This window comes from Meles meles, chromosome 7 (genome assembly GCF_922984935.1).
Source record: "Meles meles chromosome 7, mMelMel3.1 paternal haplotype, whole genome shotgun sequence".
Taxonomy (NCBI): Eukaryota; Metazoa; Chordata; class Mammalia; order Carnivora; family Mustelidae; genus Meles; species Meles meles.
Window position 1 is genome coordinate 104,918,434 of NC_060072.1, and position 26,711 is coordinate 104,945,144.

General features: G+C 45.2%; 1 protein-coding gene across 1 annotated transcript in view; it reads left to right on the forward strand.

Moving 5' to 3' along the window:
- Positions 1 to 199: 199 nt before the first annotated feature.
- The window catches only part of LPCAT3 (lysophosphatidylcholine acyltransferase 3), a 39,087-nt gene continuing 12,575 nt past the window's right edge, over positions 200 to 26,711 (forward strand). The window contains exon 1 of the mRNA XM_046011646.1: positions 200 to 440. Within this exon, the coding sequence (XP_045867602.1) occupies positions 290 to 440 (151 nt within the window). The 5' untranslated portion in view covers positions 200 to 289. The remainder of the gene's footprint in view (positions 441 to 26,711) is intronic.

Consider the following 26,711-nt stretch of genomic DNA (forward strand, 5'->3'; position numbering starts at 1 on the left):
CCCGATTCCAAGCCCCGCCCCCGGCCCGCCCCGCGCTCATTCTCGGCGGGAGTCACCTTTGCTTTACAAACGTTCAGACCCGCCCTCTGCCTACCTTGCTGCCCTAGGCCCCGCCCCCCTTCTCAGGCCGACCAATAGCCGGGGGAGTCTGGAGCCACTGGGCGGGCCCGCAGCCAATGCGCACGCCGTGGGCGGGCTCCGGGCCGGAATTGGGGGTGAAGCTACAGCCTTGTGCCCACATTCGGGGCGCTCGGAGCTGGGGGGTCCCTGGGGGACGCCCGGAGCAAAGATGGCGTCCGCAGCTGAGGGGGACGTGGGAACGGTGGCGGAGCTCGCGAAGGTGCTGCGGTGGGGTTTCGAGGAGCTGAGCCTTAACAAGTTGGCGACGTCCCTGGGCGCGTCGGAACAGGCGCTGCGGCTCATCATCTCCATCTTTATGGGTAAGGACCCTCCTGCCTCGCTCCGCCCCCTCGCGGAGTCCCCGGGGAATGGGGACGTGACCCCCCCCCTCACTTTCCGGAGCCACCCAGGAAGGCTTTGTGGGGTGCGGATGTGAATCTTCAATCACGCCGACCAGCTCTCGAGAGGAAGACAAGTCTTTCCTCGAGTCTGGGGGCGCCGTGCCCTCTGAACCCCTTTACCTTTCTCTGTGACCCCTGCCGTACCCTTCTGGCCCCTCATTTGGCGCCACCACCGTCTCATCATGCCATGACCTCCCCTGTGTCCCCACGACCTATCCTTATTTGTCTCTCTCTTGAGTTCCCACTCTTTGTCCATGTGTACTGCTGTCTGTTATTAATATCAACTCTCACACATGCGCGCTTCTTGTCGGTAGGGATAGGCTCCCTAACTTAGGTATTAGCTTTGTGGGCCCCTAAGCCCCGTATTCTGTATTTGCATGTTCGGAATCTTTTTCTGCATTGCCAGCTTGTATTACACTTACTTCTCTTCTCTCTGTTTCTGATGTTTTCTTCTTATACCTTGTTGCTTTTCACCCCCCCTCTTAACTTTACTCACCTGTCATCTATCCTGGAATATCATTTTAATACTGGGCTTGGGAAACAGGACTGACAACCCCCTTTAAAAACTATGCTACTCCAAACGTTTATTATCCATGTGGTTCAAAGGATGTGATGTGTCTGACTTTATGTCACAACAAGCTGTATTATAACTGCTTTATAGGCTTTTTTGCTGCATCCTTCCTCCTTGGTTTTTTAATACAAGGAAGCAGCATGGCACAATGAAAAAAAAAAGTGTGGACTTGGGAAGGCAAGCAAGTCAGACCCAGCCCTGCTGCTGCTGGCGGACTGTGGGACCCTGGGCCTCAATTTGCTTATCTATGAAATGAGGACATTAATGCCTACCTAAAAGGACAGCTTGTAAAGTCCTGTAGGAATTCAAAGGTCAAGAGCTGATGCATAAATATTCAGAAGGTTTTATGAAGGTTATAGGACTTCCAGTTAGGAGAGTAGGGGTAGGGAAGAATTAAGCAAACAGGACTAGGACAGGAGCAGATTAAAAAGATCAGAGTCATGAGAAGTTGGGGATAAAAGTTAGATGTGGGATGCCTTAAATGCCAGAAAGAAGTTTGGAATGTATCCAGTAGTCAGTAGAGACATTGAATATAATATCACCTAAGGGTGTTAACTAGATCTAGATAATGTGAGAGGCATTAATTTATATTTAAATAACCTTAGCAGCTGATACAATTGTTACTTGTCTTTTACATATAAAAGCAAGCTGATCGGGGCGCCTGGGTGGCTCAGTGGGTTAAAGCCTCTGCCTTCCGCTCAGGTCGTGATCCCAGGGTCCAAGAATCGAGCCCCGCATCAGGCTCTCTGCTCAGCAGGGAGCCTGCTTCCCTTCCTCTCTGCCTGCCTCTCTGCCTGCTTGTGATCTCTGTCAAATAAATAAATAAAATCTTAAAAAAAAAACCAAAAACCCAAGCTGATCTTCCTTTCTTCCAACTAAAGGTCCCCTTTTCCCTCCCTTGTAAGAAGTGTAAAACTTTCGAGGCAAAAGGCACCTCAGTATCTCTCAGATATAACCCAGATTTATCAAAACCCCCAATCCAGAGTTCTTCACACCACAGCAGCTTTGAACTTCTACTCCTTGAGACTTGTTTCTCACCCAGTTATTTGTTGGGGTTGTAATTGGGGTTGTAATTGGCAATTAAGAGTGTTTACATTCATTCATTTGGAAGCTCTCTGTTGATTTCTCGACTATAAATTGAGAACGTAACATAAGTAGCAACAAATTATTAGGGGTAACCTGTTGAATGGAGCTAGGGCTGAAATTAGGGCTTGGAATTTGTCCGTTTTGTGCTAATGTGATCGAATACTGCCAGTGCACTCCTGGAGAGCTACTGCTGTGCTATCGTGGAGCATAGAGCTGACTGGGAAATTGTTTTCTCCATATCATTCCCCTCTACTCTCCTCCCATTACCATCAGTCATCAAGCAATAAACACTAGGTGTAAAACATCTACTGTACTCCTGAACCCCCTTGCCATTCTGCCATTTCCCAGATCCCCCCTTCTTATCTCCCAAGTGCTGTTGCCTCCTATCAGGCATAGCTATTCCACATGGATATGTGTGGATTAAATATCTACATGCAGACAGAAACTGATAGGCTTGACACGTGCATGGAAGAAAGAGTGCACTCTGGTTGTAAATGTTTTCCTTACAAAGGTATTACCGTTTCTGTGTATTGTAACCTAGAGATCCGTAGCCTTTCCGCAATGGAGTTCCTGGAGTTCCTGGTTCCAGAACCCCCGCTGTCTTGGGTAATGGGGATACTAGAGGAAATCCTTGTCAGATGTACCAAGAAGCCCTGTAGTCCAAAATGATTCTGACCCACTTTTTATTAATTCACGATTAATGTGGGTTAAAGGCACTTATACAGACACCCCAAGGGAAGTTAGGTATATCAGACATTCACGTTTTAAAGTGAATTTTTTTTTTTGAGAGTTTTTGTTTTTTAGAGAGAGAGTGTTTGGGGTGGTGAGACGAAAGGGGCAGAGGGAGAGAGAGAATCTTCAGCAGACTCTATGCTCTGGCGAGAAAGGGGCTTGATCTCACAACCCTGAGATCCTGATCTGAGCTAAAAATCAAGAGTCAGATGCTTAACAAACTGAATCACCCAGGCACCCCTAAAGTGTGAATAACTTTTAATTAGACAGTCTCATTGCTATTTTCTTTTTTTTTTTTTTAATTTTTTTTTTTTTTAGATTTTATTTATTTATTTGACAGATAGAGATCACAAGTAGGGAGAGAGGCAGGCAGAGAGAGAGAGGAGGAAGCAGGCTCCCTGCCAAGCAGAGTGCCCGATGCGGGGCTCGATCCCAGGACCCTGGGATCATGACCTGAGCGAAAGGCAAAGGCTTTAACCCACTGAGCCACCCAGGCGCCCCTCATTGCTATTTTCTTAATATCTTATATTTCCTGCTCAAGTTCTGTGTACTGATCTTGGGGTAGGCAGTAATTCATTAATGTGGTAGCTTTCAAACCTTTGTGACTGCAACCCATGGTGAGAAATATTTAATCATGACCCAAATATATATATATATGTACATATATATATATATGTACATATATATGAAACAAAAGTTTCAGGGAACATTCTTTATTCTTATATAAGCTGTGTGTAGCTAGTTTCTGTTTTTTTCAGCACTGCTTATGTCCCACTAAATTAGTTTCAGGACCTATTAGTCAGTTACAAGTAGTTTGAAAAACCTGAGTTAGACGCTGTAATTTTTTGTATTCAGAACTTCAAGGAAAGGATAAGTTTCTGAGTACCGCTGCCTTGGATTACTTTAAACAGCCAGAAAACTCCATTAAAGGGATGCATGTATGTTTGTCTTTTGTAAGATCACAAGGAATTTGACAGAAGGTCAATTTTGATATGGTGTTTTGCTATGGTGTTGGAAATAACCTCCCCTTCAACACCTGGGGTCTTATTACTCTTTAGGATACTTAATGATATAGTTCTGGAATGTTGGTGAGGTCTGGAGCTAAGGGTCAAGAAAGCATTCTTGGGACATCTTTGCGCAAAAGGGTGTTTTTATCAAAGCACAGGGACAGGACTGATGGGCGGAAAAAACTTCCGCACCTGGGCTGTGAAGAGTGGCCAATTATATACTTGGGAGTTGGGAGAGGTAGAGAAAATGGGAGGTGTCCAAAAGGACTTTGATATGCTAAAGAAGACCCTCAGGTCACTGGATGCATTGCTATTATCAAGCTAAGACTGTTTTTCCCTCTAGGAAGCATTAACATTAAGATAGCTGGAAGTTTCCTGGAGGAATGTTACACCTATCCCACCCAGGAGTGAGGCGGGGGAGAGCTTGAGGGGTGTCTGCTTGTGCTTTGTCCTCAGCTAGCCTTCTGCTCCCTCATCCATAACACGAGTTGTTCCAAGTAAATTCAAGCAAAGGTGCCTACTGGGAGTTAAACCCTACAATGGGCCCTGCTGTATGAGTAATCAGAGCCAGGCACTCCAAAGTATTGTCTACAGTTCGGGGGTAGGGAATGAGCCGGAGATAAGTACTCTAACAGCCACAATAAAAGACAGAAATCTAAGTGCCATAAGAGAATTACAAATCTGTATGAGATTGAGAGATTGGACCTTTAATGAACTTTGAAAGCTGAATAAGGTTCCAGCAGACTGAGATGGTGAGACAGAAGGGAATACCGTGAACAAGGGCGTTGGAGTGCTGGACAGGGAGTGGACATGGTGGAACAGGAAGTAGTCCACAGGACTTAAATAGAGAAGTGGTAGAAATCAGACCGGAGGGGCATCTGGGTGGCCCAGTCGGTTGAGGGTCCAACTTTTGATTTCTCCTCAGGTCATGATCTTGGGGTCCTGGGGTGGATCCCCACGTTGGACTCTGTGCCGGTCATGGAGACTGCTTGGGATTCTCGCTCCCTCTCCTTTGGCCCCTCCCCCCCCATAAAAAAAAAAAAGAAAGAAAAGAAAGAAGACTGGAAAGGTAGATCATAGAGCCTGGAGAGCCAAAGCAAGGGGTTCATCCTTAATTAAGTCAGTGACAGGGAACCATGGGAGGTATCTGAAAGAGAAATAATGTGATCAGAGCTGTATTGGGAAAATAATGGGGTGATTATCAGCATGGGGTGATTTGAAGCAGACACAGACAGGAAGTAGGGAAGCCAATGAGAAAGAACAGTGATCCAGATGGTTATACGGACTGGGAGACAAGGTGGTTGCACCAAGAGGGGAAAATAGGGATCTCGTGAGGTATTTTAAGAACACGGAATCTTTTGAAAAGTAGCTTCTGCATACACTTGCATCTACAACTGCTCATGCCAGAAATCAAAGACTCAGCCTTGCACCTCCCTTTCAGCCTCTCCCCACATCCCAGTCCCCAAGTCCTGTCAATACCACCTCCAAATTGGGTCTCTAATATATCCCCTTTTCTCCATCGCCACAGCCACTGGCCATCTGTCACCAGAACCACACGAGTAGCCTCCCAACTGGTCTCTAATTCTGTTCTTGCCCCCCTCCCTCCCCAAGCAAAGTGGTCGGACCCGGTGCCTCTCCAGCTCAGAACCCTTCTGTACACAGTTAGTAAGCCCCTGCCTGCTTTACCAGCCTCATCTCAAGCAAGCTCACAACTTTTTAGCCACACTGCCTTCTTTTCAGTTCCTCAGAGAAAGGCATTAAGTGGTTTCCTACCTCGGAGCCTTTGTACCTGCTAATGTAGCTTCCCAGAATGTTCTTCATTCATTATTCACCTGACAGACTCCTTTCATCTTTGGGGTCTCGGTTCAGATTGTCACTTCCTGTGATCTGAGAGTTCTTTCCTGACTCTTTATGTTATTTTTTTAAAGATCTTATTTATTTATTCGACACAGAGAGAGAAAGCACAAGTAGGGGGAGTGTTGGGCAAAGGGGGAGGGAGCAGCAGGCTCCCCACTGAGCAGACAGCCAGATGTGGGGCTCCATCCAGGGCCCTGGGATCATCACCCAAACTGAAGGCAGATGCATAACCATCTGAGCCACCCAGGAGCCCCTGACTCTTATTTTAAATGATGTCCCCTATTGCACTTTCTCATACCCACTGAAATTTCCTCCCACGTGTATATTCCCATTGGTGATTCCGTATTTGTGGATGAGAGCAGAAACCATGTCAGTTATGCCCACCACAGTATTTCCCAGAGTGGAACACCATACCTGGCTTCTGAAAAAGGCAAGAAGTATTTATTGACTAAGTGAACATGTGAGTGTATGACTTGGCCGCTGATTAAATGGAGGATGAAGAAGCAATTGGTGGCTCAGTGGTTTAAGCCGCTGCCTTCGGCTCAGGTCATGATCTCAGGGTCCTGGGATCGAGTCCCACATCGGGCTCTCTGCTCGGCAGGGAGCCTGCTTCCCTCTCACTCTCTCTGCCTGCCTCTCTGCCTACTTGTGATCTCTCTCTGTCAAATAAATAAATAAAATCTTAAAAAAAAAAAAAAAAAAAAAAAACCCACTCAGTCCTTCTGCTAGAAAGATAATGATATCTCACAAATGCAGAGAGGTCAAGAGGAGCGTCCCATACTGTGCCCTGCCAGGCAGTGGTCTTGTTTTGGATTTGCTCTAGGTTCCCAGGCCACCTCCAGATGTCTTAAGAGTTACGAAACCCAAGCTTGAGCTCAGGAGAGAAGTTGGAATACAGATAGGGTTTTAGGAGTCAGTGTTGGTATCATAATGGAATCAGGGAGGGCTTGAAACACCATGGAGAGGCTTGTACAAAGAGCAGAGAACACAGTTCTTGTTGATGGAGTATGTTAACATTCACCACACCTGGCCTACAGTAACAATTGCTGACGTTCATGAAAGATTTGGTATGCCTACGACATCATCTGAAGTACCCAACATACCCCACCTACGCCTGCCAGGTTTCCCAGGAGATAATTAAAGTACTGTTATCCTCACCCTTATGTAGATAGGAAACTGGGGCCTTCAGAGGTTAAGTAACCAGTCGGAGGTCAAACCTGTTTCTACCCTGCTCTAAAGTCCCTGCTCTTACTCACACTGGGATTTCAAAGAGAGGGTGGGGTGGAAAAGATAAATGCCCCTGGTGTCCTGTTCTATTCACTTATGTGGGTAAGCCAAGATGGAGTCAGCACATGAAATACCTCTCAGCGGCCAAAGCCGGAGCTGGCCAAATGGACTAGATGGCCACGTGCTTAGTATGAGTGGTCTCCTCTAGTATTGGCCATGATTGTGGCTTGGCTGTTAGACTGAACAGAAATTGCACCTGGGCCGTGTCTGAGTGGTTCCATCGGTTAAGAGGCTGATTTTTTTTTTTTTTTTAAGATTTTATTTATTTATTTGACACAGAGAGACACAGCGAGAGAGGGAACACAAGCAGGGGTGTGGGAGAGGGAGAAGTTCGGCCCAATGTGAGGCTCGATCCCAGGACACTGGGATCATGACCTGAGCTGAAGGCAGATGCTTAACGACTGAGCCACCCAGGCGCCCCTAAGTGTCTGATTCTTGATTTCATCTCAGGTCATAGTCTCAGGGTCATGCCATTGAGCCCAGTTTTGGGCTCCCCATTCACCAGGGAGTCGGCTTCAGGATTCTCTTTCTCTCCTTCTGCCCCTCCTCTCTCTCTCCCTCAAATAAATAAATAACTATTTTCTTTTCTTTTCTTTTCTTTTTTTTTAAGAAGGAAGAAAGGAAGAAATTGCACTTGGTGGGGTAAGGATTCATTCCTCAGAGGTTCAGGTTAGCATGACTAAGGTTAATAACCTTTAAAATCAAAGTCGGTCCTGCAGTTCAGTTCCTCTTGGACCAAAGTCAGGTCTGGCCCTTCGGAACTAAATTTGTTATTCAGTGTAAAAAGCTTTCTTCAGGTAGCACTGAAATTATGATATAAAGAGACCAAAGCCAAGGTAGATGGAAATTAAACAGCATTAACTAAACAAATGTGAACTTCTGACCATAATACAAACGGGGTCCAGAAATTCTACTACTAGAATTCTACTAGAAAATGAGGGGGTAGTCTTAGATGATATTCAAGCCTTTTTCCAATTCTCAAAGTCTAGGTAGAGTCTACATTTTGAGACTTTATTCTAATTCATAGCCACAGATTTTATCATAATCTAAATCTTTCTCTTTGAAGATTTTTTTTTTTTTTTTAGAGAGAGAGGAGTGGGGAAGAGGGAGAGAGAGAATCCTGATCAGGCTTCACGCCCAGTGCCACATCTGACGCAGGGCTCCATCTCATAATTCTGAGATCAAGACCTGTGCTGAAATCAAGAGCCAGACACTCAACCGACTGAGCCACCCAGGCACCCCTGGCAATTTCTTTTAAATACATTCTTTCATCTCCTTTTTGTCTACACTCCGATATCTTACATTGCACAAAACTTCATGCTCTGTTTTATTTTTTGGTTTGTTTGTGTTTTAAAGATTATTTATTCACTTGAGAGAGAGAGAGAGAGAGAGAGCAAGAGCAGGGAGGAAGGACAGAGGGAGAGGAGACTCCCTGCTGAGCAGAGAGCCCAAAGCTGGGCTCAATCCCAGGACCCCAGGATTATGACCAGAGCTGAAGGCAGATGCATAACCAACTGAGCCACCCAGATGCCCCAAAACTTCATGTTTTGAATGCCATTGTAACTTTAATGTCAAATAGAATCATTCATTTACAGAGGCATGTGGAAATTTGGGCCCATGAGATTATATGCCCAACCTAATACTACAAAAATAATTATACACCCACTGACCTTAAATCTGTCTGGGCAGCCATCAGAACTCACTGGAGGTGTTCAGTGCAGCAGCCTTTCAAAAATGGGACTGGTCTTCAAAAAGGAAATGGTATTTCAGCTGGACCTTAAAGGTTATAGAAGATTCTAGTAAGGTAGAGATGAGAGAGGAATCTTTCTAGCTACAAAGAATAATGAACATACATGTGGAGATCGGGAAAAGTGAGAGAATCTGAGGAACAGCAGGTGGTCCAGTTTGATTAGAACAATAGAGGACCCATAAAGGAGTCAGAGAGAAAAACCCGATAGACCTTTCAGGTAGGTGGGGATAAAATGGCAGAATAAAAGAGTGGGATGTGCATTGTCTTCCAACACCCGCTGGCCCAGGTAGAGACTGTGTTCAGATTAAGTGTGTACTAGTTGCGTCACCATAGACTAATTATTAAACTTCAGCCATCCATTTCCTCGTGTTCCCGAAGGGCAGTTTCACTAAAGGATTGAGGTTAAGCATTAAGCAGTTTAATAGTTATTTAAATTGGATTTAATTCATAACAAGCAATATTTGGAAAGAGTGCGAAATATACGTGAATTTTTAAAAATAGTGTAGTCATCCAAGAAATGCCCGACTCCCAGAGAATCACTCAGTCATACCCGTGGCGCAGATGTGTTCATTCTCCTCTGCCCTGGAAAAGTAGGGAGAGCAAACTGGGAAGCTTAGTGGGACTGAGCGAGGGAAAATGTGTAAACCTTTGACCCAAAATAGTTTTGTTTCTTAAGATTTTTGTTTATTTGATAGAGAGCAAGTGAGCACAAGCAGGGGGAGCAGCAGGCAGAGGGAGAAGGAAAAGTAGGCTCCCGACTCAGGGCTCCATCTCAGGACCCTGGGATCATGACCTGAGCCAAAAGCAGATGCTTAACAGATGGAGCCACCCAGGCGCCCCCCGCCCCTGAAGTAGTTTTAAATAATTGTAATTAAATAATTGTTCCTTCCTTCCCTTAATAAATACTTATCCCTCCCTTTCCAAGCATGGTCTTGGGACCAGCAGCATGGGCACCTCCTAGCATCTCCTGGCTTGCGTCCTAGGAACTTGTTAGAAATGCCATTTGCTAACATCACTTGTTCTTCAAATATATTCTTCTTACTGAATGTTACTGTTAATATTATTATGTCAGTTAGATATCATTGTCATCTCTACCGTCTAACTCATATCTTTACCTCCACTGTCTTTCACACTTTTGATGAGAAGGTTAAATATGGAGGAATTTTTTCCATAAGGGGGTGGGACTCCTAGTTCCATCTTTCCCTTTCTGGCTTGCGTCACCTCCCTTGAGCACTCCAGCCTTCTCTTCATCGACTGACTCACATTTCTGAATACAGTTAATAAACTGTGACTTGTAGCTTTAACAAAAATGAGGTGGCCTAGTTGCAGCTGCCAGGAAAAACTGTTCTAGGCAAACTGCCCTTCTCAAGCATAGTGTTTAAGGTAGGTGTGTGTGTGTGTGTGTGTGTGTGTGTGTGTGTGTGTGTGCATGTTGACATTTTTCCAGCAACTGCTGAAGTCGGGGGCCAGGAGATTTAGGACCCCCCACCTGGAGTTCTCATGGTGAAGCCTCAGTAGTTCCCTAGAGACCTTCAAAGCCTGTCCATGATTCATGCAGCCCAAAAAATGTTGCATGTGTCTTTATTTCTGCCTGTTTTCAAAATGAGAAGGGAGGTAGCGAGTAAGGCACTAAAAATAAAGATAAGTAATTTCTGGGTAAGAATTGCCTTTGGGCTTAAAATGGACTGGTTTTTAAATCCAAGTTCCTCTCTATTCAGGCACTGGCTTTGAAGATAAAGTGAGATTCATTAAATTCCGGACACCTTGAATGAAGTATTCTATCTAAGCGCCATATGTACCAAAGTTGTTAGTAATAGAGGCTTCTGGTAGAATGTTACTGCTTTCTAGCTATAAGGACATTGGTCAGAAAGCAGGGCAAAGATCAGGCCAAAAAATGATCAGACCCAGGTTTTGTTCTTGGCTCACATGAAGTCATCAAGTTGACTATGTAAATACCCCACTCTGGGGCACCTGGGTGGTTCATTCAGTCAAGTGTCTGCCTTCTGCTCAGATCGGGGTCCTGGGATCAAGTCCCACATCGGGCTCCCTGCTCATTGGGGAGTCTGCTTCTCCCTCTCCTGTTCCCTCTGTTTGTGCTCTCTCTCTTTCTGTCAATAAATAAATGAAATCTTTTAACAACAAAAAAATAAATAAATGTCCCCAGTCCAAGCACAGGCTAAGTTTAAATGCAAAATAAAAAGCTTTTGTCCATTAAAGATGCTTTCAGTACCAAGTATTCATGTTGCTATGGCATTTTCATAAGAAAAGCCTACATGGTCATTGTGCTACATAAAATTATAAACAGTGAGATAGTAATTTTTCAGGCAGTTCACTGTAAAAGAAAAAGGATTCATGCGCACATATTGCGTGCAGATCTGAGGAGGATATGAGATCCCAGAAGGTTAAAGTTCTGATCACTGAATAGTTGTGTATGCTGTAATGAGACGTGGCATCCACGTAGGCATGGTAAATGCCTTCTAGCTCCTAAAGTGTCCGATTTCTGCTGTGGTAGCAATTCTAAACTCAGATGGACTTGGACTCCGCTCTGGATTGCTGTCCATAAATATAAAACTTCAGTTTGGAAGCCAGCAAGCAGGCCAGCTGGAGTTGTGCCTTGTAAGGCTCCTATGGTATCTACCTCTGACAAAAGGGGGAAAGATTGATTATAGTTCGAGTACCAGTATACTGGGGCCCTGAGAAAAAACGTTGAGCTGTAAGTGCTTCTAGAAATCCTCATTCTCTAGCCAAAGGATAATCTGACTCCATTTTTAAATTCTTCATTGGTTCTTCTGAAAGAGTAGTAAACAGGGGCACCTACCTGGCTCAGTCAGTAGAGTATCCAGTTCTTGATCTCAGTGTTATGAGTTCAAGCCCCATGTTGGGTGTGGAGATTATTTTTAAATAATTTTTTTAATGAAAAATGAAAGAGTAGTAAACAAAAGCAAAATTAGGAACTAGGAGCGCCTGGGTGGCTCAGTGGGTTAAAGCCTCTGCCTTCGGCTCAGGTCATGATCCCAGGGGCCTGGGATCGAGCCCCGCATCGGGCTCTCTGCTCCGCAGGGAGCCTGCTTCCTCCTCTCTCTGCGTGCTTGCAGTTTCTCTCTGTCAAATAAATAAAATATTAAAAACAAAAACAAACAAAAAAACTAGGAACTAGATGGCATGCATTTATATTATTTATACTAAGAACCTGACATAATTATGGGGACCTAGGTCATCAGCTCACCAAAAGTTCCCAGTTTTTTTTCAAATCTTACCCTTTTGTTTTATAAAGTATTTTTTTATTCTAAAATGTGTAATTTTTAGGGGTGCCTGGGTGGCTTAGTGGGTTGAGCATCTGACTCTTGACCCAGCTCGGGTCTTGACCTCAGGGTTATAAGTTCAAGCCCAGCATTGGGCCCCATCCTGAGTGTGGAGCCTACTTAAAAAAATTTTTAAAAATAAGGCTCCTGGGTGGCTGAGTTGGTTAAGCGACTGCCTTCAGCTCGGTTCATGATCCTGGAGTCCCAGGATCAAGTCCTGCATCAGGCTCCCTGCTCAGCAGGGAGTCTGCTTCTCCCTCTGACCTCTCGCTTCTCACTGTCTCTCAAATAAACAAATAAAATCTTTAAAAAATAAAAAATATATGGGGCGCCTGGGTGGCTCAGTGGATTAAGCCACTGCCTTCGGCTCAGGTCATGATCTCAGGGTTCTGGGATCGAGTCCCGCATCGGGCTCTCTGCTCTGCGGGGAGCCTGCTTCCTCCTCTCTCTCTGCCTGCCTCTCTGCCTACTTGTGATCTCTCTCTCTGTCAAATAAATAAATAAAATCTTTAAAAAAAAATAAAAAATAAATAAAAAAATAAAAAATATATAATTTTAAAATGTTTTTTAAATTCCTCCCAAATCTTCAAGTAGTATTGAAATGCTCGATATAGAAAGAAGTAGATCATTTCCAACTTTTGTACATCAGAGGATACTACCAAGAAAATGAAAAGATAACCCATCGAATTAAAAAAAATTTGTAAACCATATATCTGATAAGGATCTAGTATCCAGAATCTGTCAAGAACTCTTATAATTCAATAATAAAAAGTCATAACTCAGTTAAAAAATGGGCAAAGGATATGAATAGACACTTGTCTAAGCAAGACATACAAATGGCTTATTGCACACAGAAAAATGCTCAGCTCATTAGTCATTTAGGAAGTACAAATTAAAATCACAGTGACATACCACTTCATACCTGCTGGTATGGTTATTAAGAAAAAAACAAATGGAATAAGCAAGTGTTGGTGAGGCTGTGGAGAACTTGGAACCCTCGTGGGTCGCTGATGGGAATGGAAAACAGTGCAGCCGCCATGGGAAACAGTTGAGCAGTGTCTCAAAGTTAAATATTTTTTACAGCGTGACCTAGCTGTGCGACCCCTACTTCTGTACTCAAGAGAATTGAAGGTGTGTGTTCATACAAAAACATACACAAATGTTGATAGCATTGTTATATAAAGGCCAAAAAGTGGAAACAACTATTTGTGCTCCGACAGATGTTACCCTAATGTTTTTGTTATGTTAATGTCACGCTGAGAAATGGGCACATTTGGTATGATTCCATTTATATGAAATGCCCAGAATAAGCACATTCCTTTTTTTTTTTTTAAGATTTTCATTTATTTATTTGAAAGATCACAATTAGGCAGAGATTGAGGGGGAAGCAGGCTCCCCACAGAGCAGAGAGCCCGATGCGGGGCTTGATCCCTGGGATCATGACCTGAGCCGAAGGCAGAGGCTTTAACCCACTGAGCCACCCAGGCGCCACCCCCCCTTTTTTTTTAAGATTGTATCTATTTGTCAGAGAGACTGAGAGAGCACAAACAGGGAGAGCAGCAGGCAGAGGAAGAGGCAGGCTCCCCATCAAGCAAGGAGCCTGTTGTGGGACTCGATCCCAGAATCCCAGGATCATGACTTGAACCCTGAGCCAAAAGCCACCACTTAACTTACTGAGCCACCCAGGAGTCCCCGGAATAAGCAGATTCTTTTTTTTTTTTTTTTTTTTTTTTTTAAGATTTTACTTATTTATTTGAGAGAGAGCATGAGAGGGAGAAGGTCAGAGGAAGAAGCCGACCCCTGCTGAGCAGGGAGCCCAATGGGGGACTCGATCCCAAGACTCCTCGCTCAACCAGCTGAGCCACTCAGGCTACACCGGTGTAGGAAGATTTCTTAAAGACAGAAGGTGGGCTTGTGGTTGTGGTTGCCAGGGGATGAAAGGAGGGTTGAATTGGGAGTGACTGCTAGGAGGGGTGGGGTTTCTTGTCCGGGGAATAGAAATGTTCTGACATTAAGACACTGGGGATGCTTGCACAACATTGTGAGTAGACTAAAATTCACTGAATTCTACACTTAAAAAAAGACTAAAGAGGGACACTATGTATGATCTCAGGTAGAGTAAGAACCCAACAATTACACCTGTTCAGATTCATGAGGACAATTATAGGGTGTAATGCTGTTATCTTTCTTCTTGTTAGAATCTTGGCTGGAAGAAAGCATTTATTGTTTCATTTGCCAAAATGCCTGTTAAGGAAAAAGTCTCACCTTGTTTGTATTTACAAAGATAAGATTTGGCAAATCTAAAAACAAGAGAGAAATTCTCATGACAAGTATTTGGGAGGGTTGGAGAAAGAGCAGCTAATTAGCCACTTGGCAATGGGACAGGGCAACCCTTGGGCAGCCCTAGGCCAGATCACGTCACAACAGGAGCAAAGGGCCGTTTCTCCACTGAAGACCAGTGCCATGAATTAAAAGGGGAGGAAAACCCACGGTACTGCATACTAGCTAGACATTACTGAGAGAGAACCCATAACGTGTAAAATCCAGAAAGCATTAAAAATGGGGGAGAGGGGGCACCTGGGCAGTTCAGTGGGTTAAGTGTCTGCCTTCAGCTCTGGTCATGATCTCACGGTCCTGGGATTGAGTCCCTCAAGCTCCATGCTAAGCTAGGAGTCCCTCTCCCTCTGCCCCTTCTCCCTGCTCATCCTCTCTCTCTCTTTGACTCTCTCCCTCACCATGTCAAATAAATAAAATCTTTTTTTAAAGGGGGTTAAGATACTTCAGGCCTGTACAAGTGAAGGAAGAGGAGAAAACAGGAACGGAAAGGGCAGAAGAGGAAAAGAAGAGGCAAGAGGAGGGGCAGACCCATCAGAGAGGAGGGGAGGGGGATATGCTGTGGGAGCCCAGCCAGCCCACTGCTTCTCACTGTGTCCAGAAAGGGCCTGTTTTCCCAGGTGATAAACATCTCTGCTGGATGATTTCTGCAATCCTCTCCTCTCTCTTGGACTTAAACAGTGCCCCTGCTGTCTGAAACACACTACTTTAGCGTATGCAATATGGGCCACTTCATCCCACCCCCACCCCAGGGTCCCCCCCTTCCCTCCCTTCTCCCGCCCTAGCTCTGGCGGCATTCCCTTACCTCCTGTAGTCTCTTGATGTACACTGCATTTCAGCCTCTGTGTGTCAGACTGTTACTGAGCAAGGAAGAGGGGCTGTAGGCACTCCGTTACTCCACACACTCGCCTGGGGGTGACAGTGTACCCAAAGTCTACATTTGACAGTCTTTGTGCCCCTTCTCTTCCACATTTGCTTCCCACATACCACCCTTGCATCCCACACCCCAGCTGGTCTCCCTGCCTACCAGTCTCAATCCTGTCAGAGCCTTCTCAGCCTCACCCCTCCTCAGGCCTGTGCAGCCACCGACAGCCAGGAACCCCCTGCTGCCAAATGCCCCACCTCCACCCAGAACCCCCACTGGAACTTAGTTGGGGAGTATGCCTGTCATTTGGAAGACCTTGGTTGAAGCCCTGTACCCTGGATCCTGGGAGTAGAAGGCTTTTCTGACCAATGCCTCGTTTTCTTATGGTGGTTGTTTGTTTTTTTAAATCCCAGATCCAAATCTTGGATTTGGGACCTGAAGCTTATATAATCATGGGGACCTTTTTTAGGAAAAAGGATACAAAAATAGCTTATAAGTTTCACGGATACATATGACCACGTGAACTGGTCCTTAGCTCCTGCCTGCACCACCGCCCCATCCCCCGCCCCCCAGGGCCTTAAAAGGGACCTGTGCAAAGGAAGGGCCTTGAAGCAGAAGCTTAGTAGCTTTGTGGCCAATGGGCTTCTTCCTGGGAGTATGAGGTGCAATTTACAAACCTTTATTTTTGAAACTTGGTGTAGGTTTAATTTAGTTTAATCATAAGGTGGGCAGTGACCAGGCCAGTTAAAAGAAGCCTCGACTAAGTTCGGTATAGATAGGCTTATATAAAATATTTGCTCAAATGTCAATATTTTTAAAGTGGCCTCAAGGACATCCATGTGTGACACTTTTACAGGTATTTTCTCTTTTAATCTGTACCACAGCCTGCAGATAGGGCTAGTACTTTCCCTGTTTCACAGGTGAGATCCAAGAGATCTGTTCACCCCAGCTGCAGAGCTGAACTTCTGAACTAGATGACTTCTCATTCCTGAGCCCAGGGATATTCTGGTTGATCAGATAATCTGGCTGGAAGTTGTCACCATGTGGTGTATTAATTTACAAAGAATTAAAATGTGATAAAAGCGGACTGTTGGGACACGTGGGTGGCTCAGTCCGTTAGGCATCTGCCTTCAGCTCAGGTCATGATCCCAAGGTCCTGGGATCAAGTCCCATATTGGGCTCTTTGTTCAGCAGGGAGCCCGCTTCTCCCTCTGGCCTCTCTGCCTGTCACTCCCCCTGCTTGTGCTCTCTCTCACTGACAAATAAATAAAATCTTTTAAAAAAAAGTTTAGGGGCGCCTAGGTGGCTCAGTGGGTTAAGCCTCTACCTTTGGCTCGGGGCATGATCTTAGGGTCCTTGGATCGGGCCCGCATTGGGCTCTCTGCTCGGCAGGGATCCTGCTTCCCCCTCTCTCTCTGCCTGCCTCTCTGCCTACTTGTGATCTCTCTCTGTCAAATAAATAAATAAAATCTTTTAAAAAAAAAAAAAAGTTAAAAAAAAACTTTTTTTAAAAAGTGTACTGAATACAGGCGACAGGAGTATCATTTTATCTTTGCTCATTAAGGCATTTTGGTATCTTAAAGCACCTCAGAGTCAGTCTTGAACAGCTTTTGTCCCTGTTCCACTGAAAGGGAGAAATGCCAGTCAGCAGACTCTTTGAGCTTTAACATTCCTTCGGTCTAGAAATTTATGTAGATTAAGATTTAGGAAAAAACAGTTCTCTAAAGTAACTAACTCCATGACCATTCGAACAAACTAGGAGTACAGAAAAATACTATAACCAGATGTTCAGACCTGCAGATCACGTGCTTGATGTCCCTGTTGCCATCTAGTCAGACTTGAAACGCTCAAGAGGGCTCGCCATGATGGACAGCTAACTCCGGGACTAAGAAGCTAGTGACAACCTCTGTGTGTCTCATTTCCTGTGGCATGACACCAAACAACACTGGTGACATCAGAGTCAGTCTTGCATCGTGTCATAACTTTTCAGCTCCTGTAGTCGGTTTTACTAGTCAGTCAGCGTAGCGTGTGTGTCTGTGAACTTCAGCTGGCCTTGCTTCTTACTGAGAGCATTTGGCTTAAATGGAGCAATTAAAGAATTACTTTTGGTGAGATTTTGGGGCAGCTCTTTTAGGTGGTTTGGTTAGGTTAAATGACTAAAAAACTAGTATTTCTTAACCTTCATAGAAAACCCTTTTTTGTTCTTTCTCACAAGTAACAGCCATCCACTCATTTACCTTTGAAATGCCCCCTCTGTTCTTTTATCCCCAGGACATTTTGATCACTTGTCCCCGTTTTCTTCAATCCTGTGTCAGAGTTGTCAAAATATTTGAGATACTCAGCAGGAGGAGCCTTTCAGAAAGGAACTGCTGTATTCTTACTGTACTGCGTGAGGATAGGGACAGGGAGTCTGCAAGAATCAGATAAACAAAGCGAGTACAGGAGAGCACCTAGATTTAACATTAAAATGTAGTTTGGGGGACAGCTGGGTGGCTCAGTCAGTTGAGCGCCCAGCTCTTGATTTCTGCGCAGAGATTGTGGTCTCAGGATCCTGGGCTCGAGCCCCACATTGGGCTCCCTGCTCAGTGGAGAACCTACTTGTCTTCCTGTCCCCCTGCTCTTTCTCTGTGTGTGTCTCTCTCTCTCTCAAATAAATAAATCATTGGGAAGAAAATGTAGTTTTTAGTTGTTTTTAGATAGGAGGATAAGCAAACATGAACATGAGTGTGCCTGTGTCTGCAACCAGGTGCTTGAAAGTAGATGTAGCTTTAAAAGCACACAGCTAGTTCTGAGTGATTCACTTGCAGGTCACTGCCAAGTGCCAAGGCATGTGGCAAGAATATCAGAATGGAAATCAGGTGATGTGGATTCTAACTTGAGCTGTTCTCTCTTAACCTTGAACATGCCAGCTATCCGCTCTGGGCCTCTGTGTCTTATCTAATGAAGGTTTTGGAGTCATTGACTTCTAAGATTTCTTCAGATTCTAAGAATCCATATATCCCGTGAATAACCATTCAACGAATGACTCAGCCTGAGCTATACAAGATTGTCAGAGGGTGGAAGGTGTGTTGGCACCTTGCCCTTACTGTCAATAAGCTTAATCTGGTGAAGAGAGACAAAGGACCAGTTTTGAACAGATTCCAAAGGTGAGAGCTTCATTCTCACCTAAATATCTGTAATCTACAAGCACTCTTCAGGCTACAGAGTGATCAGTAACTCAGTGTAAATGACTCATCAGTTACCGATCCATTGACTAGACAGTGTCAGGCAGTGTCCTTCCTATTTCCATGTCTTTTCTTTTCTCTACATCGTTGTTTAGCACAAGGAATTTCCACTTTGATGGAAAAAGAATTGAGTGGCAGATCTTCAAAGTAGAAGTAATTATGATAAAATTTTCATGGGATAATATTTGATAAAATTTAACTACAAACAAAAATTACAAATAAGCCAGGTTCAGAAGCAGTCCTGTTTTATTTTCTGGTCTGGGAGTCTTAGAAAAATTTGACTGAAATTTGATAGATACTTCCAATATGGCCTTTCAGTATTGCCGAAAGCAAAATACCCATTATCTATGGTAACCCTCGATAGTCTAGAAAAATTACAACATCCAGGTAAAATAAAGATGAAACAGGTTTTTTTCAGCCATCTGTAACTAGAAATTCCAAAGAGTTGCCATAATCTTGTCAGTAAACAGTCCTTAAAAGCAGTGCTGAAGGCTGAGAAAGAAAGGGGTAGACAAGAAATAGAGACAAAGGGGCGCTTGGGTGGCTCAGTGAGTTAAAGCCTCTGCCTTCGGCTCAGGGCATGATCCTGGGGTCCTGGGATCGAGCCCCACATCGGGCTCTCTGCTCAGCAGGGAGCCTGCTTCCCCCTCTCTCTCTGCCTGCCTCTCTGCCTACTTGTGATCTCTGTCAAATAAATAAAATTTAAAAAAAAAAAGAAGAAATGGAGACAATGAGTTAAACCATGATTCTACGAGATTAACAGAAGGACGAAGTGGAACTGAACAGTAGCCAGAAGCAGCAGCAAAGGGACAGAGGTGGTGGTTGGCTAGAAGGGGAAAACCAAGAGCCTTTGCTGTTTGAAGGTAGGGGAGATCATTTGCTAGGGGCTTACTTAAGTCATGAACCTAGAGGTGAAACCAGAGGTTAGCATCCAACTGCGTCAGTTACTCGCTGATCAGCACAGATTGGTTACCTAACTGCTTTGATGTGTTTTTGCTCATTCAGACACTGAAGACAATAATATTATTTCTTACTTCAAATAGTTCTGAGGATTAAGTAGGATAATGTGTGTAAAGTGCTTAACTCAGTGCGTGACGTGTAGTAAGAATTCAGTAAAGGTTCCTTGATATTAACCGGTGTCAGTGACAATAATAAAGGAAGAAGGAAAGAATAAGAAAGCTAGCAAGAAAGACTGGAAGGGAAGTTCTGCAGAAATACTGAGATGGGTAGAATTCCAAGGATCGGGACCCAAGGGGAGGAGATATTTAAAGAGGAGGGAGAGACATCTTCCTCTGAATCTGGAGAAAAGGAGGTAAAAGCATAGATTTTTTTTTCTCTTAAAAAAAAAAACTTAAAACTTAAAAAGATTTTATTTATTTGAGAGAGAGAGAGAGAGCATGAGAGGGGGAAGGTCTGAGGGAGAAGCAGACCCCCCGCCCCTCACTGAGCAGGGAGCCCGATGCAGGACTTGATCTCAGGACTCCAGGATCATGACCTGAGCTGAAGGCGGTCCCGTTCAACCAACTGAGCCACCCAGGTGCCCTAAAAGCATAGATTTCAAGTGGAGCTTCTTAAGTTTTCTCCCAGGGCACCTGAGTGGCTCAGTCGGCTAAGCTGCTGCCTTTGGCTTGTGTCATGATCCCAGGGTCCTGGGATGGAGTCCCGCATCGGGCTCATTGCTCAGCGGGGAGCCTGCTTCTCTCTCTGCCTCTGCCTGCCTCTCTGCCTGCTTGTGCTCTCACTCTCTCTCTCTCTCTCTGACAAATAAATAAAATCTTTAAGTTTTCTCCCAGACAGTTGCGTGTAGACCGTGGTGGAAAACGCAGGAAATGTGTGCTCTCCGGCTCCGGCATCCTTAGCAAACTGGCTGTTCAGACAAACGCCATTGAGGTCACATGTTGTGTCTTTAAGATACAGGTCAGCTGCAAGTTCTGTTGTGTGTGATTTGTTTTCACTTAATGAAGTTACTTACCAGTTAAATTGCTTGGAATCCTTTCTGCGAAACTTCTCGTAGGGCAGATGTGCCATCCACAGCGCCCCAGTTGGAGCAGATCCTGTTCAGACAAGGATAGGCGTGAACTGGCAGTGATGGTTTCAGTCAGAAGTCGAAGGGCTCTGCCGTATTCCTATAGAATTGTGAACTTCTGGAGAAGGAGAAATGTTTCACAGCTGTGGACTTGCCCCCTGCGGTTTTTCAGTAACCTTCCCAAAGAGAAGAGACTAACCTCTGGGCGATGGATGCCCCTGGAATGGGCTGTGTTTCCCCTCCACCCACCCACTCCCCCCCATCCCCCGATCCCTCCCACCCTCCCCACCCATCACACCGTTCTTCCCAAGAATGGCCCCATCACCCCTTTCACTGAGGAGATTAAGGTTCTTTTTATGAACTTCAGCCTCCGCCTTCCATGTTACTTTGCCGGCCTTTTCTCCTGGCCTTCCAGCCGCAGGGAAAGAGCCAGGGTTCTTTCCTCCTTTCTGAGGTAAATCCTTCCTCCTGTAGCATACACAGTCTCCTTTTCATTCTACTGCTTTCTTCCAGAAAACACATGTGGACAGAATGGCTCTGTTTGAGGAATGGTTCCCTTCACTCAGCGGCCGTGCTCTCTGGCCAGTTGTCTATTGCCAAACTTCTCGTACTGATAGCCTTCATATCCGGCCTGCATTCCGCCTTTATCCACTCACTGCCTTTTTAACCCACTGAGCCACCCAGGCACCCTGCTCACTGCCTTTTTAACTGGCCACCTTCTCCTGGTCTCCACATCCATCAAGCTGCTGCCATTGCCGAGTTCCTAATGACGTCACTGTGACTTCAGTGACCTTGTCCTCTTCCTCACCCTCCCTGGGCTCTGTAAGGTCTGATGTGATTAAATTTCTTTCCTACTAAAATGCTTTTTCCTTTCTCACGTGTCCACCAACCTGATTTACCTCCTTATTTTCCTGTTTTATCTCCATTTCTTTTGCTTCCACTGCCTTGAATTACAGGCATTTTCCAAGACTCGGCCCCTGGCCCGCCTGTGTTTCGGGGCCTGTCCCGGGGAGAGCTTACCTTTTTCCTGGGCTACAGCTCTCACCAGCAGCAGCACCACCAGAGCCAGCTTCCCCCTCCAGTCTTTGTGTCTCTGACAGTGGTACTGCCTTCTTTTTAACTTCCCAGAAGAAAAACCTCAAGGTCAGGGGTCTTCGTGTTGGGGTATGTGTACTCTAGGGGTACACAAAGACTTTCCAGGGGGTACGTGGACATGGATAAGGAATCAGCTTCTAGATTTGCGGCTTCCACATGCGCTCTTGTCTAAAACAGATGTGCTCGAGACTGTCTGCTCCGAAGACACTCCTTTCCCAACTACCTTAAAGTCACCCTTTAGGCCTTAGACAAGGAGAAAAAAGGCATAGTAAGTTGCCCCACAGTATAAAAATCTCACAGGATGCCACAAAAGTAAAGCAAAGAGGAGCAGCCCCTTTATTTTTTTTAACTATTCTTTTTTTTAAGATTTTTATTTATTTGAGAGGGAGCACAAGCGGGCAGAGCAGCAGAGGGAGAAGGAGAAGCAGGCTCCCTGCCTGAGCAGAGAGTCCAAAGCAGGGCTCGATCCCAGGACTTCAAGATCATGACTTGAGCCGAAGGCAGATACTTACCGGACTGAACTACCCAGGCACCCCTTAGTTATTTTTATTAAGCATAATTTTTTTTAAGATTTTACTTATTTATAGGCAGAGAGGCAGGCAGAGAGAGAAGGGGAAGCAGGCTCCCTGCTGAGCAGAGAGCCTGATGTGGGGCTCAATCCCAGACCCTGGGATCATGACCCAAGTCGAAGGCAGAGGCTTAACCCACTGAGCCACCCAGGCGCCCCTTTATTAAGTATAATTAACATACAGCATGAGCAGCCCTTGTTTTATCTGACAAATTTGTGACAAATATGTGACAAATTTGTGGCAACTGTATCTACCCATCTTAAAACTAGAATTCGGAAATAAGATGGGCATTCTGAGGGGAACATATGAACATGTTTACCGGAACTTAAAAATGAGCTTAGACCTCTTTCGACAGGAAGTCTGATTGAGCTGATTAGCCTGCCATTGGCCAGACATTTTCCATGTGTACGTACAGCACAGCTTCAACGGACTTAGGAAAAAAAAAAAAAAACCACATCATTTGCTCTTGTTTAAGCTTATCAATGACAGATGGCGACTTAAAAATATGACAGGGCATAGAGAGTTGTTCATATTTTAGGGGCCGTGCCAGTAAAACTCCGGAAGACCATCACAGTGGTTCACTCATCTTCAGTTTGTCCTTTTCTGTTGTCCCCACATCCAGTCAATCCTATGGATATTTTTTTTTCCTATTGTGTCAGTTTCAGACTCTGCCCAGTTTCCCAAACCTTCCTGTCCGCTCTGTCATGCTGTATTACCCCTCTGCTAGCTGGCCCCTCTTGAAGTGACTCGTCCAGACTCTTTCCTACCTCCGTGTGTCCACATTACTGTCTTCCTTAACTAATTCGTCCTGACTACCCTGGTCTTTATTGCTCTCTCTCCTTTCTAACTTCTCCAGCATTGGCTGTTCTGTGTAGTACTTAGAGAACATCGGTGTTTGGTACCTCTTTTCTCTCTCTCTCTAAAAAGCTCCGTAAGAGTTATAAACCCTCTTCTAATTCTGCCACAGCCCCCTTTTGGCCTAATGCAGTGCTGACCACATAATGGCTGCTTAATCAATATTTTATTGACAGCCTAGAGAACAGAATATTCCCTCATTCAGTCTTTTGTTCAACAAAATTTTTTTTAAAGATTTTATTTATTTATTTGACAGACAGAGATCACAAGTAGACAGAGAAGCAGGCAGAGAGAGAGGAGGAAGCAGACTCCCCACCGAGCAGAGAGCCCAATGCGGGACTCTGTCCCAGGACCCTGGGATCATGACCTGAGCCGAAGGCAGAGGCTTTAACCCACTGAGCCACCCAGACGCCCTCAACAAATATTTTTGAGACCTTTATTGTACCAGGATTTGTGCTAAGCCCTGGCGTACAGCAGGGGGGGAAAATAGACAAAAATCCCTACTTCCAAAGACTGGTAAATAAATAAAACACATAGTGTGTAAAAAAGCAGTTAATAAGTGCTAAGGGGAAAAAGGAAAAGTAAAGCAGAGAACAGGAAGTATGTGTTGGTGGCGGGTGAAGGTTGGGGGGAAGCATGTGCAGTTTTAGATAGGAAGGTCAGGGAAGGCCTCACTGATAAGGTGACATTTTAGTAAAGACCTGAGCGGCTTGAGCTTATCTGTGCAAAGGGCATTTCAGGCGAGGAACCCGTTAAGGTGGTGGCTCTCGGTTGAACCTGCCGGACTACCCAGAAGGGAGAGCTTTGGCTGGGGCAGAGTGGTGGAGATGAGTCAGAGAAAGCTCAGGCTGGGAAGGGCAAACGGATCCCGTAGGTTCTGGTTGGATTTTGGCTTTTGCTCAGCGAGGTTGGAGGCCTTCCGAGGGTTTCGAGCAGAGGAATGAGCTGATCTAACTTAGAATAGAAGCCTTGTGGGTGCTGTGTTACGGTAAGTCAGGCAGCGAGCTATATGATAACACAGGCCAGAGGTGGTGTTGGCTTGGACCAGGGGTCAAGGTGGCCAGATTCTGGGTTTACTCTCAAGGTAGCCAGATGGGATTTGTGGACTGATTGGGTTGAAGCCAGAAGGCGGGCGGGTCAGGAATGGAGGCAAGGTTGCACGGTTTCAGTCCTAAGGGAACGAAGGCTAAGTTGGCATTTGCTGAAATGGGGCAGGCCAGGAGGAGGAGCAGCTTCAGTGAGGAAGGTAAGGCAGCAGTGCCTGTTGGATTTGAGTATCTGTTTAGGCTTGCGCCTTCTCGAAGTGTTGAGTAGTCCATACCAGTGTGGGGTCCCGGGGAGAGGTCTGGGCTGAAGACGAAAATTTGGGAGACATCGGCAAACGGGTGCAACTGGACAAGATCGCTGGGCCCCTCACCACTAAAGCAGGAGTGGGGCAGTCTCACGTTTACTGAGCATCTGATATGTACCAGGCTTAATGTACAAGCCCTAAGCTAGATACTCCTTGTGCTGAGGAACGAAAAGTTAACACAGACTGAGGACTGCGAGGTTAAGGATCAACCAGCCTGCGGTGACAGCTAGTAAGTAGCAGAATGGGGATTCAAACTGAGATCTGTCTTCACTCCAAAGTCCGCCTTCTTCCAACCATCCAGAGCCTTTATCCAGCACTGCATTTTGGAAAGAGTGCTCTTTGGCAAGCCAAAGTCAGTATCCTTATAAAATAAATATGCTATGACTCTTCTTCTGAAATGCAGATGGAAAGGAAATCCCTTAGTCATTTGGTTGTCACATGGAATGAAGATTAGATTCAGAAGCTCTGATACCCATTTCTCAGAAGAGGCCTGCTTTTCTTCCCACTACCTTTTTTTTTTTAAAGATTTTATTTATTTATTTGACAGAGAGAGACACAGTGAGAGAGGGAACAGAAGTAGGGGGAGTGGGAGAGGGAGAAGCAGGCTTTCCGCTGAGCAGGGAGCCTGACGCAGGGCTCGATCACAGGATCCCAGGAACATGACCTGAGCCGAAGGCAGGTCGACTGAGCCACCCAGGTGCCCCTTTTTAAAAAAAGAGAGAAATTTGAGCTAAGGAGTGTGGTAGGGTCTGGGGAGACAAGGGGTGGGAAAGGCCATTAGCAGAAAGGTGAAAGGTGTTTGGAAAACAAAGTTTGCCCCATTTACCTCCCTCTCACTCTCTGTGAATGTGTATTTGTATAAGTCTTTGACCACCTACAGTAGTTAGTTAGCACTATGCTAGCTACCTTATATGCATTGTCTTCTTTAGTCCTTAGAACAACTCATTGAGGCAGGTACTATCCCTAATTTTACAGATGAGGAAACCGATGCTTGAGTCCATTACTGTATCCATTACTGTTGATCGATCAAACAAAAAATCAAGTATATAGGTTAGTGTGCTATGGGAAATTCAAAGACATAGGAGGCCTTGAGGAAAGGAGATTGAACATGTAAAAAGTGTAATATAAAACAAAAATGTAAGGAGTGGCGTATTCTAGTATACAATGATTTGCCCAACAAGTCTTAGTCCTACTAAGTGCCATGTATATAAGGTATGAATCCGTAATACAGGGGGCCATGGGTTCATTGTGGTCTGAGGGTAGCCATACAGAAGGAAGCACTTGAGCTGGGTTTCCGAGAACGGGTAGGATTTCACTTGGTAGAGGAGTGGTTGGAGAAGGTGTTCACGTAAAGGGATTGGTGTGACCTAAGGTCTAGAGACAAAAGACGTAAGACATGTTGGGACAAAAACTAGCAGATCGGTTTTAGCTGCAGCAGAGAAACTAGAAATGTAGTTGAAACTCGGGCTTAGGGACTGGTCCTCTGGTGAGTAGTCATTTGGGGGTCAATGTTTTCTGAGCAGGAGTAGAAAGAAGAGTACTCTGGTGGAGGGTGGCTGGCAGCCTTAGGCTGCAGGAGAGAGCAGGTGGGAGGTCACAGCCGGCACTCAAGTGCAGCAGGAGTTCAAGGGCGAGTGCTTAAAGGCCTTCCCCTTGAACGTAGTACAGAACGCAAAGGAGGGGTGGACATTGGCGAGAACCATTGGAAAAGAGAGATGTCCAGGGAGGCAAAGACACCTTCAGGCTTTTGAATGTCGTTGTGTGACCTGGAGAATGGTAGCCCCATAAATTAAAAAAAGCAGCCAAGAGAAGGCTGAGTAGGGGGAAAGTTGTGTTTTCCTAAAGACCGTGTTTGAGATGGTATGAGATACCAAACTAAGAATGCCCCACCAGGAGGTAGGAAATGAGGAACTAAAACTTGAGAGGTTAGGATTAAAGCTGAAGATGTGTTTGTCTTTGGCATGAAGATCCTATTAAGGCACAGGAGAATAGTGCGGTTTCCAGAGAGGCAGTGTCACCGACAAGGTGCAGGGTCAACACCGAATCCTGGAAATCAGCCATAGTTAGGAGGAACCAGAAAAACAGCCTTCACTGAAATAGAAAAAGAAAGATAGGTCATCAGTGTGATCTATTCAGATTATAGCTGGCCACCCTTTGCCAGTCAAAGCAAGGTGAGAAAGTGAGAGCAAACGTTTAGGAATTTTTGTAGCCTGTGACTTTGTATTGGTCCACAACAAATGGGAAATTTGAAAGACTGGTCTACACCACCAACTGAGGTG